This window comes from Podarcis pityusensis, assembly GCF_964106645.2.
Source record: "Podarcis pityusensis genome assembly, chromosome: 12".
Classification (NCBI taxonomy): Eukaryota; Metazoa; Chordata; class Lepidosauria; order Squamata; family Lacertidae; genus Podarcis; species Podarcis pityusensis.
In genome coordinates this window covers 12,585,768-12,598,664 of record NC_138037.1, presented here as the reverse complement: position 1 = coordinate 12,598,664, position 12,897 = coordinate 12,585,768, and the positions used below count along the sequence as shown (strand labels likewise).

General features: G+C 42.0%; 1 protein-coding gene across 4 annotated transcripts in view; it reads right to left on the bottom strand.

The window, feature by feature from the left end:
- RBM33 (RNA binding motif protein 33) overlaps positions 1-12,691 on the bottom strand; it is a 96,223-nt gene extending 83,532 nt beyond the window's left edge. Inside the window, exons 1-3 of one of the 4 annotated variants that reach the window (XM_080974001.1) lie at positions 12,165-12,691; positions 5,542-5,620; positions 2,721-2,769 (exon numbers count right to left, since the gene is read on the bottom strand). In XM_080974001.1, coding sequence (XP_080830127.1) covers positions 2,721-2,769; positions 5,542-5,620; positions 12,165-12,168 — 132 coding nt within the window. In that variant the 5' untranslated portion in view covers positions 12,169-12,691. Of the gene's footprint in view, positions 1-2,720; positions 2,770-5,541; positions 5,621-11,232; positions 11,512-12,164 lie in introns of those variants that run through there. The other 3 variants (XM_080974000.1, XM_080973999.1, XM_080974002.1) reach the window with 3 other exon arrangements.
- Between the last annotated feature and the right edge of the window lie 206 nt (positions 12,692-12,897).

Genomic DNA, 12,897 nt, shown 5'->3' with positions numbered 1-12,897 from the left:
CATTTGAAGAATGTCTACTGCCTATGAAAAACATACCAGTGTCTGTTATAAATATAAATATTTATAGAGTAGTGGAATGGAAATGAACAAGAGGCCACACAAAGGGAAGATAAAAATAATCTGGTTTTTGCACAATCACATATTAGGGTTTCTAACTTGATCTCTTTACCAATAGGAGTTTGTAGTACCAAAGTTTGTGGCAACACTGCTGGCTAGAAGGTTCTATTAGCAAGACAAGAGACCAGAAACTGTGCCATGAAAACTAAACACCAAACAAAACTGGAAAAAAGCCAACAATTACTGCTGAACTTACAGAAAAACTCCTCTCACAGCAGCATGCTACATGACAGAATATTTAAAAGATGTGACCTTGGGACAATAAAGTGGGTTTTATTGGGCAGGTGTGGTGGTGAAGCACTTAGGATTTAACAAACGTATGTATATTCAGCTCTCTCTTACTCAACATCTAAAGGCTGCTATTCTAAAGGTTATTTTTGTTATTTTATGTGCTGATTTATAAAATTTGTGTACTGCCCTTAATTCAAAGATCTCAGGGCAGTTCACAGTGTATAAATACAAAATAAAACCATAAAATACATAATAAAAACAAGAAAAACAAGAAAACACACACCTGCAACACACTTAAAAGGATATAGGATATAAATCAGCCAAAGGGCTGGTTGAAAGGCTAACTGGGAAAGATCTAGAGACAGAAAGTGTGTGGAAATTGGAAGGAGTTCAGAGAACAGCAGCAAAATTGCTAAAGGTTGGATAAGCTGTTATGCTGCTCTGAACACCTTCCAATTTGTTAATTGTGTTGTCAACATTTGTTTCCATCCAACAGAAAGCAGGTCAAGTAACCAAAAAAGAGGCATATTAGTACAACTTGTTTTAAAGGACAACATATACAATTTTATATTAACCCAAAAAAGACAATTTTAAAAGCAGGCTAAAAAAATTCTTTGAAAAAAGAAATAGCTTGATTGTTAAGTAGAAGATTAATAAAAATGCAACAGGGATGAAGTGAGACAACAGATCTACTACTGTTTGCTTTGTTTAAAAACGCTGCAAGGAAAATGATAGGGAAACCACCACATGATAGGTTTAAGAAGCAGTATAAACAAACCGCATCACAAGTAACAAGAGGCTAGATCAGGCATAGGCAAACTTGGCCCTCCAGATGTTTTGGGACTACAACTCCCTTCATCCCTAGCTAACAGGACCAGTGGTCAGGTATGATGGGAATTGTAGTCCCAAAGCATCTGGAGGGCCGAGTTTGCCTATGCCTGGGCTAGATTGTACTAAACAATAGGTTAGACCAAACCCAAGTTAGCTGGACCTACTGAAGTCAATGATATTCAAGTCATGACTCAAAGTCAGTAAGAGAGTGGGTACTTGCCACAAGTGTTTATGCTTTGTGGCCCACAATTTTTGCTATTCTAGTAGCCAAACCACAATAACCCTTCCTTTGTTGACCTTGCACTGCAGCTCTGTATGAGATCAAACACAACCCCCTACTCCACTCTAGGGTTTGGAGCTAGAAAGAGGTAACTTGCTGGTTTGTGTGCCTAGACAACTCCAAAGCTGGGAAGGTGGCTATAATGCATTACAGGCTGGGGTCCACTTGCCACAGCAACCACAGAACCTTGTTTATAATGGATATTCCCTCCTCATTTGATTTACTACATACACAGATCTTGTCTCAAAGAAAATCATCCATGTTTAACATCAAACAGGACTAATAGCTACATCAAGTATAGCAATGCATACTTTGGAGAACACTGGTATTTTTCAGTGCAAAGAAAACACAAATTGCTGAATTCACGACTATGCGTAAAATAATATCAATATGCTCATTTTACTTTTGCCAGCCCACAGAAATGGGAAAACAGCTATTAAAAGGAGCCTAACAAGCTTTCCATCTCCAAACCTCTGGGAAATTTTCTCAGCCCTCCTCTGATTTCCATAATTTCACAAAGCGCTAGTAACATTTTGGCATCCATCTGTCTCAGGAGACAATGGCAGGGGTAAAGACACACGCTTTATTGCAAGTGGGGCAGATGAAGGTGTTTTGCTGCTGCAGTTGCACCACGGAGTTTATTCTCTCTGTGCTCCTCCCAGCGGTCATTTCTTCTCTGGTCAGTACTGTTGATACATGAACTGATTGTCTGTTTCCAGGCACTACTATAAGGGCCAGAAAAGTTGAATCCTGCAAATCTGATGGTTTTCAATCCTGTATTCAAATATCTATTTTTTTGCACTTGCCTGGCAAGATCATTGATACTTGGTATACAAAGCTCCTGCTAAATATTCAGGTGAGAGTTTAAAAAGAGCTATTTGTCATTATTAAACAAGAATATTGCATACTTCAAGTTTCCCTTCAATGCAACCGCTCTATATAACCAACCTTTGGCCTTATAACAGGTCCTTCTAGCAGTAACTTTTGTGTACATTTATGTTCATAACTGCCCTCACACCACTTTGTGAAGCAAGCAGGAGAAACTGCCAATCATTCCATACATGAAAGAAATAGCACCGGCTGGGAAACCTGGCTTTGTTAACTCTTTTCAGGCTGCCATATACAAGCACATGCTTGAAGATAAACACAATCAGGTTACTTTCAGAGCTGCTCCAATACACTCTACAAAAACAGAAAACTGGCAGAACCAAAGAAGTTAATGTCTTTTTTACATATTTATGCATACAGCTTACTTATTTACCTTTTTGCCAGCCAGCAAATCTTCTCCTAGCAAGTCATCGTCTAATTCACTGGAAGAAAAAATCATTCACAGACTTACAATGAGCTTTCTGAAGCAAGGATTCTAAAAGCTATTGTAGTAATTCATAAAATAGTCAAAGTTATAGAAATGAGGAAGCAATTTCAGGGTTGCCATATTTCAAAAACAGTTTTTTTAGGAAACCACCAAAATAAAAACTCTGCTGTTATGGGAGCCTTTCGTCTGAATAGTGAGATAAAAATACTTTAAATAAACAATTAAATTTATTATTATTTAGGTGACTTAAAGGCTAGAGACAAATAGTTACATAGTGCTTCATGATGATTCTAAAAGAACTTATGGTTTCCATTTTACCACCAGTTATTTAATATTGAATCCTCCAGATCATTTTTGCCCACTGACTCTTAACAGTACTGAAGAACAGCAAATTAAATAGAACAAATGCAAAACACATTTTGATGTATCTAATTTTAAAGAAAGATTAGCAGTCTCAAAACCATAGTTAGTGCTTGATTTAACTCCTTTCAAGAAAAGCTACTTACCACAGCGTAAACCTCTCATGGAAAGAGGCAGGGAACTTACTGAGGATAAGGAGTGTCACAAAGGAAGACTGCCAATCTTCATATAATGTAATTCCAACACATTATCAACATTGCTAGGGGTTCTTTTGACTCAAGTTTGTGGTCACCAAGATATTATCACTCCTTCTCCCCGATAGCTCAGTCTGGTTTTGCCATATGTTGGAGCAACATTCAAGCCTGTCTTGTCTTAGTTATCTAGACTCTGTTTGGAGCTCTCCAGGGTGCTACTTACTGTAACTGCTGTTTTAGGACTGCAACCTCTGCTTTCTTTGCCTGATCTTACTTGGTCATGCTCACTGGCATCCAACCTCAAGATTACTAAACCTTGCCCAACTGGAATCCAGTCTCTCCTTGACCTGGCTTTGTTGACTGGATCCTGAACTGGCACTAGCAGTGCATGACCTTGCAACCCTGAACTAGCACACACATCCACTCAGGCTAGAACCCTTACCACTGACAGAACACCAGTCTCCTAATGTTTTTTCCTGAAATTAAACATGCATGGGGAGAAATGCTCATTGCTGTTCAGGACAATAGGTCAGGAGGCCATTCATCAAAACCACCCTAAAGATACTGCATTAGAAAGAAAGTGAAAGTTCACCTATATAATTTCTGAAGAGAACACATATCTAAGAGAAATCAACTATTCGAGCTGAAAAAAGCAACAGTTTGAGTAACCTACAATTCCTATTCCTTCCTCTTATCAAAGATTACCAGCAACTTTCTTTCTCCACATCTCCTCTGTTCCCACCCCACAAAGAAGTGGAAGCATTTGCTCTGTTGAAAAGCAGGTGCTAACTGGGATGGGGACACCAGTATCCTTTCCAAGTGGCAAGAAAGAATTCAGCTATGAAGTAGTAGTAACCAGATATAAAAGCAAGCTGCCATTCTAGTGGTGTTCACAGTGCGAAACATTTGAAAGAAAAAAGGATTGTGTGCAAATATTACACCATGGGGGCCTGATCCTATGCTGTGCTGCAAAGAAATAATGCCCTGCTGCACTCATGTCCTGGCTGCTGACTAATGCAGCAGGAATCACCATTGCTGGCACTCTGGAACTATCTCAAAGTAGTACAGAGTACCAAAAGAGTGTAGGGCACAACTATTATAGGCCACTTGAACCTAACTGTACACAATGATAGCATTTTCAGAGACTCTTCCCTAGCTACAGCCGCCATCTGTAACCCTACACCTCTTCCTATACTATGAAGATCTGAAATAGTGCCAGAGTGGCAGTACTAGTTGCAGTTGCTGCTTTGGTGAACAGGGTCTTGTTTCTTAGCTGAATATTGGGGACAGGGCTCTCACTGTGACGGTACTCTGCTTGTGGAACATTCTTCCCTGGCAGATTTGCCTGGTACCGATCCTGGTGTCTTTTCAGCATCAGCAAAGACTTTTGTTTATTTTCCCACAAGTTTTATTTAACTCTTACTGCTTGTTTTAATGCTGCTGTTTAATGCTGTTACCTGTTTTTTAGTACTGTGTTTTACTGTTCTATTATTTACTTTAATCGTACTTTGGTAAGTTTGTAAATGTTTATATTTAAGGGCACCACAAAAACGTTAACAAAAAATAAGTATGTAACCTGTTTTGAGATCTACAGGAATGATAATGTGTTAGCCACTCAATACTGCTAGGAGCTGTTGCATTCAGTTTGCCTTAAGATCTAGGGGCACCAACAATGCAGTTCTCTACAACTTGCCTAGTATAAGATGTTGCTGTAAGCCAATGCAGCACAACCCTTTGCTTGCATCACAACAGAAGGTAGTCCTGGGTTTGAAGTCTCTAATATTTGCCACTAGCATTAATAGGAAAAATAGCAAAAGTCAATTTAGATATTAAAAAATGTTTAAGAGGATTTTTAGGAACCTGTTTGTATCCAAGACAAAACATGTTATGCTTTAAAGCAAAAAATATTTTTCCCCATGGAATTCTCTCTTCTTAACTAAACTACATTTAGTTATGAAGCCAACTGCAAGAGCAAGCCTTACCCTGCCAACATTTTATGCAATGTTCTTCATTATACTAGACTTGTTCATGTCTCCAGACTAAGCTCTTCACGACAGGTGTACATTATCCACAACTGAGCATATGACACAAACACAGCAGGCAGATAACTTCATTAGTGTATGAATTTGCACTTTAAAAAAGCAGGATACAAAATACAAACTCAAAATAAAATGGAATACCATATAATGAAAAACATTTTTAAAAGGGCTTACCTGTCCCAGTCTTCATCTCCAGTTCTCCTCCTCCAAGATCTTTCTGCACCAGGCTTATCGAACTGATCAAAGTCATCATCTGCAAGCAGAAGACATTTAGTGATTTGCACAAGAATACAGAAAGAAAATCACAGATCATAAAACAGCAGTGCTGACATTTTCTCTCCTTAGAACTTGCCAATTGCTCTTACACTTGTTCTTCTATGAGAAGAACTGAAAAATATACTAGACTTATTAAACTGAAAGGAATCCTTCTAGTTTGCCAGTAGTACCATTAATCTTCTCAATTCCATTATGTTATTGATGCTGTTCACTGCCACTGCTTTCTTTGATCTTTTGATTGCCTGTTATTATGTTGCTTTTATCAATTGGGACTTGGGTGCTCCACTGAGAATCATCTTAAATAAATGTAAGCTATTTTACGTTACAATGGTAAAAACCACAGCACCCTATGACAGCAAGTTCCATAGGTTAACATGCACAATAGAAAACCAAATTAAGTTTGCCACTTATTAATAACAAGACTAAAGGGCATATTGTAAAGCAAGGGATCAGAATAACTATTTTCTGTGCTTGTCTGAAGTGGTACATGTCTCAGCTGATTTTTGCATTTAAGATTTCTATTAAGCTGCCATGGACATTAATTTAACAGAAAAACCTGATATTTTTAAAACAGAGGTTTAACATTAAAACTCCACCAATTCCTAGTTTTCAGTAACTCCTTCCTGCTGTGAAAGACATTCCATGCAGGAAATTGACAGAAAGCCTATTCTTTTTTTTCTGCAAACAAGAATATGGATTTCAGAAAGCTTTCCTGCCCTGAAATGTTACCTCTGTACAAAAAGTCACGTGACATCCTCTTCAATATGCAAAAGCCATCATTACTACTCAGGTACTGACACTCAGGTACTGACACTGTGAGAGCTATTACTCCTCCTTGTGGCTGTTCCACTGAAAAAAACTTCTCAATAACCGCACACACTCTGAAAATTCAACTGGTACCAATGTCTAGTTTTAGACACCAGCTGAAAACCTGCCTCTTTCATCAGGCTTATTAATATAGAATGAAGCTGAGACTGCAAAAAAAACAACAACTATTAAATGTTCTGTTATATAGCTAATCTTAATGTCTTTCATTGCAGATGGTTTATTGTATTTATTGTTGTAACCCACCCCAGGGTCCTAGTATTAAGGCAAGGATCTAAGTTTATAAAACAAACAAATGTACCTTTTGACAAGCTAAATGTGCCTACTGTAAGTATGGATCTTGTTATTACTCACAAATTCATTTGACATGACTCTTAGGAGAACAATTCCCCCATGTGTTTCAACATCTACATGAAACTGTTGGGAGAAGCCACATCAAGGTTAGGATTGATGAGTCATCAATATGAAGAGGACACTCAGCTATGACTCATTTTTCTGTCTGCTCATTTCAAGGAGGCTGTTGAACTCTGAACACCTGTCTGGAAACTCTACTGGGTTGGTTGGAGGTGAGCGAGCTTAAACTTAATCCAGGTAAAATGAAGGTGCTGGAGATGACTGTGAATAGATATTTCAAGTTGTTCAGGACTTTCTACTTCAGCAACAACCACTTGATTAGAGCTCAGAAGCAAACGGGTAACCAGTGCAGTTCTTTTAGGAGTGGCACAATATGCGCCTGGCCAGTTAGCACCCTGGATGCCACTTTCTGCAGAAGTGTCAACTAACAGTGTTCAAGGTCAGCCAAACACAGAGCACATTACAACAATCCAATACAGAGGTCTACAAAACCATGTACTACTGTTTCTAGGTATTCTCCATCAAGGATGAGGCATGGCTGACAAACCTAGATACTTTTCACTACCTAGGCTTCAAATGATCACACTGGATCCAGCAGTATCCCCCCTCCCACTTTCAGGGCAACCCAACCCAGAGCTGGCAGATCTTTCATTTTCTAAACCCAAGAACCTGGAACACACAACACCTCCATCTTGTCTGGATTCAATGTCAATGTGCTGGCACACATTCAGCCCAATGCCACCTTCAGGCAACTGCTTCTCCTGATTCAGAGGTAAGAGACAGACAGACAGAGCTGGGTGTCAACAACATACTAATGACACTTCATTCAAAATCTCCTGATGACAGCTTGCAACAGCTTCATTTAGATGTTGAACAGCATCAGAGACCAGACTAAACCTACAGGACACCGCAGGTCATATCTCATGGTGCTGAATGGTAGTTCCCCAATGCTACTTTCTGGGAATAACCTCTGGAACAGAACTATTGCAAAATAGTGCCTCCCAACCTCAATCCATGAAGCCCCACTAGAATGATAAATACTATGATCAACAGTATCAAGAGTCACCAAACTGAAAAATGTGTAAGGCTCTACTCCCTGCATTCCTCTCCCAAACAAAAGTAATCAATTACTACAAACTCAGTAGCCTTAAACCAGATTAAGGTGGATCTAAATAATCCACTTCATTCAAGGTATGCTTGTAGTTGGGTCACTACCACTTTCTCAAGGACCTTGCCCCCTCCCCTTGCCAAAAGAGGATATTGGTGACTATAAGATTTGTTAGGAACTTCAGTGTCCAAGGAAGTCCTCATTGAGCACAGATGGCACTTCCCTCTCCCACAATGAGTATTTGCCACACACTGCACCCTCCAATTCAACCCCTTGGACCCAGCCAGGTTTAATAAGCCATTGAGGCAAGAGCTGAAAAGACAAATGGTAGGCCACCCTGCAAGTTTACATTCGGACTTTCTTATATCAGCTGAAGATCTCATTAATTTCAAGATTAAAAAAAGAAAAGAAAAAGAAAGGCTACCTGACAATTGTTCATATAACTGTGAAGAAAGCAGTCAAAGTAATACCTTCATCCAGAAATGAATCTAGGCCCCATTGTGCAAAATGTGGCTTAGGTAACCAGTGTCTGCCAGGCAATTAGTTCTGTTAAGAGAGGTGGTTCTCAAAGGGTGTGGGGTGTCACACTGGTGTGGCAGGAGAGGATGGCAAGTGTGTTGGGAAGATTCAAGGAAAATCTAAGGAATATTTAAACATTTCAGTGTAGTATATAGTATCAAAGTATTTTTTTTATTTGCGGAGCATGGGGCATCTTTTCAAAATGAGAGCAAGAGCATCAGGTGATACTGAGGACAATCCTGTGATCCAAAATCGCCAATTGAACAGAGTTCTGAGAATAGTATTGGCTATTCTTCTACAACATATTGTAGAAGACAACATATTCTCCACAACATATTGTTATGAACAGAGATTTTCAGCTCTCATAAATATGAAAGATCAGAAAAGAGAAAGGTTTATTTGTGTTGATGAGGAGATGAGAGTTTGTTTGTCTCGAATTAGACCTAACGTAAATGAGATTACCTGGTTTATAATTACATTTTTGGAATGATTTTCTTATGTAGCTGCATTGTTTCATACTTTCTGCGTGTCCCATGTTCATACTATAAAGTTGTTGTGTTCTATTTTATAAATCAAGCACTGCTAGGAGTTGCTTCTTCTTGTTATCAATTTAAAAAATGGTGCAGTGCAAGCAAATTTTTATTCTGAAAGTGTGGCTCAGAGAAAAAAAGGTTAAGAAATACTGGTTTAGAGAGTGAAAAGTCTCTAGGAATGCTAACAATGAACAGTGGGGGTTGGAATATAAAACAATTTTCCAATCCAAGGAAGATTATGTAACACAAGAATGTTAGAAGTTTCACAGTAAATGTTTCAGTTGTGTGCTTGCTTGCTAAAGCTTAGTAAGTGTTAAGGTGGCATTCAGAACCATCAGTTAGAATTGCAGCATAGTTTTTGTGGAAATGAGTAATGTACATGATATATCTGACAGCAGCATTCAGGGAGTACTCTGACAAATCTTAAGGTTCCAGACAAAGTAATGATATTAAACTGCAATCACAATTCATAATTTAAATCCAAACAAAATTTTGCAAAAATAATATTTGAGCTTCCAAATAAAATCTAATAGTGTAATACCAAAACACTCAATTGGAGTTCAATATTTCCTCAGGTCAGTTTGGCACTATCTCTTCTCTAATACTACTTCAAGACCTTTTAACTGTCATTGCTTCAGTTGCTCTCAAGCAAGTTGAAAAAACTCTGAGGGACTCTAGGATGGTTTCAGGTAAAGTAACTATACATTCTTATGATGGGAACAAAAAACAAAACCGATTAAAATGTTCAAAAAAAGTTTCTAACCTACAGATGGGTTACCCCAAACAAAATTAAATTCACCTAGCAAAGAAGAGGGAACATAGTACTAAAAGACTTTTTTCCCCTACTGAACCATGCTACCACAGCAGTATTGAAAGAATCACTGATAGCACTAACATGACTGGGCCTTCCTTTTAATTCCTGGATCCAGCACAAATTCAATTGCTGGAATAGCCAGGCCAGCTAAGGAAACAGTTTTGCAGTTGAGTGTTAGTTAGAAAGGCAAAAGGCCAGAGTGGAGAGTTGAGTGATGTGAGTTAGAAGCAATGCAGCAAGCTGGAGAAAGACTCAGAGATGTTTGATTTCTCTATGAATCCAAAGTTGTGCCTATGGGAGAAACAAGGCCCTCCACTGGCAACTCAGGTTGTATATATGTGTAAATAAACCATATATCCTAAAGACATCACAGTCTCTGCTGTTCCTCATTCAGAGGAAAACAAGCCCTGGGTAAGTGTCTGGAACCCCTCAAATCTCGCACCACACAGATTGGGGTGGAGTGCAACAATATGTAAACAAGTATTAAAGAGAGAAGCAACCCAATCTGAATAAAATCAGATCATTTAGTCCTTACTCCCCACTTGTTCAAATACTCTGTTTCCAGAGTTGGTATTAAATCCAGTGCAATCCACACTTGTGACATGAGACTCTCCCCTATTTCAAGGAACAGTCTTACAAATCAGATTGGTCTCTCCTGCTTTCCTAGCTATAGAAACACGCCCATAATTCATCCTCAGACCCACATAAGTGTCTTTCAGCATTGACTTCTGGTGGCCCACTCTTCATCAGAAGTGAGAAGCCTTGAACTCCCATCAATCACAGCTGGCTGCTGGCCACACTGCCTGGGACTGATGGGAGTTGGGAGTCCAACGAACATCTGACGGCTCACCCCCCTGATGAAGGCAGTTGGCAACTCCCCGGGCAGCTCCAGCATCAAGCGTCCCTTTCATAAGAGCATCGTACCGCTTGTCACTCCCCCCCCAAATAACTACTCCCCCGTCTGCCAGTTCCCCGATACCCCAGAACCAACCCTGCGCGCCTCTGACCAATCTCTCTCCCCCTCTCGACGTAATCTGTAGATGAAGCAACCCCACCAGCACAGGCGAAACTCGCGGGGCCCTCTAGCTATTTCCTGTCACTGTATCAATAGATAGAGGATCATCCCACGACCGCCACTTTAGAACCCACGATCCGCTTTTGCTTCCTACAGGCCTTACTAAATAACACCCCCCGCGCGAAAAACACTGAGGGGGCGGGGTTAAACCCTATGGAAAACAGTAGGACTTCCTTCCGAGCAAACGACGGGGCTACAGGGACGCCTGTGCCACCCGCCCTTCGAGATCAGAAGCCCCCTCCCCACTCGCACACTCCCCCCAACCGCCTCCCCGCCCCGCAACTGGGCCCCGCCGTTTGCATCCCGAGCCGGCCGCGCCCCCTCGGCCTTCGCGGGCGGAGAATTTCCCCCCCCCCCGTACCTGCTCCTCCGTCCCCTCCTCCTCCCAAGGCAGCTGCCATGGCGTCGGGCCCCTGCGAGGACCCCCGCGCCCCTCCTGCTTCTCTCGGCCCCGCCGCGCTGTGAGGGAGGGAGGTGGGTGGGTGGTTGAGCGCCCGCCGCCGAGGAGCTCGAAGCAAGCTAGCACAACATGGCGGCCGGCGGCTGAGGGAAAGACGACGGGAGCGGGGGGTGGCGGGGGGAGCGAACGACGCCACTGACGCCGCGCTGCACTCTGGGATACTGGAGGACCAGCTCCCTCCTTGAGGCCGCGCGCCGCTCGATGGTTAACCCGCCGCAAACAGGCCTGGAAAAAACAACAACCCACTTCTCGCGAGCCTGCGCAGTTTCGGAAGTAGGGCGGAAAAGGCCGCTGGTGGGCGTTGGGCAGTGACGCAAAAGGCTTGTGGTGCGTGCGCAAGGAAATGGCGATCCCGCCCCCGCCGGTTTCGTTGACAAAAAAAGCTGTACAGCAATACGCATGCGCGCAAAGGAAGGCTGGCGGTTTGAAATCTCGACGGAGCAGCGGCGTGGCGCATGCGCAGAATTTATTAATTGAGTTGGCGCTGTAGGTGGGCTTTTTCCAGGGCAGCTGGGAAATAATCCGAATTAATCTTTCTTGCCGCTGCCGGGTTCCCTAGGGCCGAAACAAGGAATATATGCTTGGCATATGAAACCCATCATTCTTCCCATTCCGTCTTTCGCCCCAGCAGATCCGTGTCCTGATACTATTAGTAACAGCGCCGGGGATGAGGATGAGGATCTCGCTGACACGCATCAACACCCCCAAAGGGTGCTGGTCGTGGGAATGCGCTCGGCTGCGAGTTGACGTCTTCTGTCCCGCCGAAGTGAGCCTTCGCCATTGGCCTTGGCAGTAACGCGGGAGTCGCCTTCCCGCATCCCGCTCCAACTCACCCATTTTCGCCTCCCATTCCTGTTTTAGGAGGGGGCTCTGGTTCTTTTCGGTGGAATTTAGGCTTCAAGCCTCTGACCTGCTGGCTGACCTCCGGGGAAAGTGGCCGCCGACTCGTTCTCATTGGCAGGAACCCAAACCCCCGACGGCAGCGCCGGGTGGCTTGAATTCTGCCCTCCTTCGCCTGAACTTCTGAACCTGCCTGGCTCCGAGTCCGCTCCCGGTCAGCCCAACTGTAACTCGCTGGCCGTGGATCTCTGGGGCTCCCCAGCTCTGCTATCCTCCAAAGTCCCTTTTCAAAAAAACTGGGACTTTGTGTAGTCAGGCAGCTGCTGCTCTTTCCCTGGGGAAAAGGAGTCTTTGCGTTCTTGCGATGTCCTACCAGTTTGTTTGTTCCTTTCCCGACTGCTTTTTAAATAAGTGTTCAAGGAAAGTGGACTTCTTCCTTCAACTCTGTTAATGACTCCTATCAAGACCTTTTTTATACCAGCCACTCAAGTCTTCTCAGTGTGTAAAGTCAGTGGATAGAATAAACACCATTAGGTGTACCATGCTGGGTTATTTTTGGTGTTTAATGGTTCTTGGGTTTTGTATTTCTTCAAATACCAATTAAAATGGTAATAATAATGATAATGAGATGAATAATATTATCCCAGATAAGTAATGATGATGATGATGAAGAAGAAGTCAAGGCTGTCAATGGCTACTAGCTAGGATGGCTATGCTCTGCCCCCA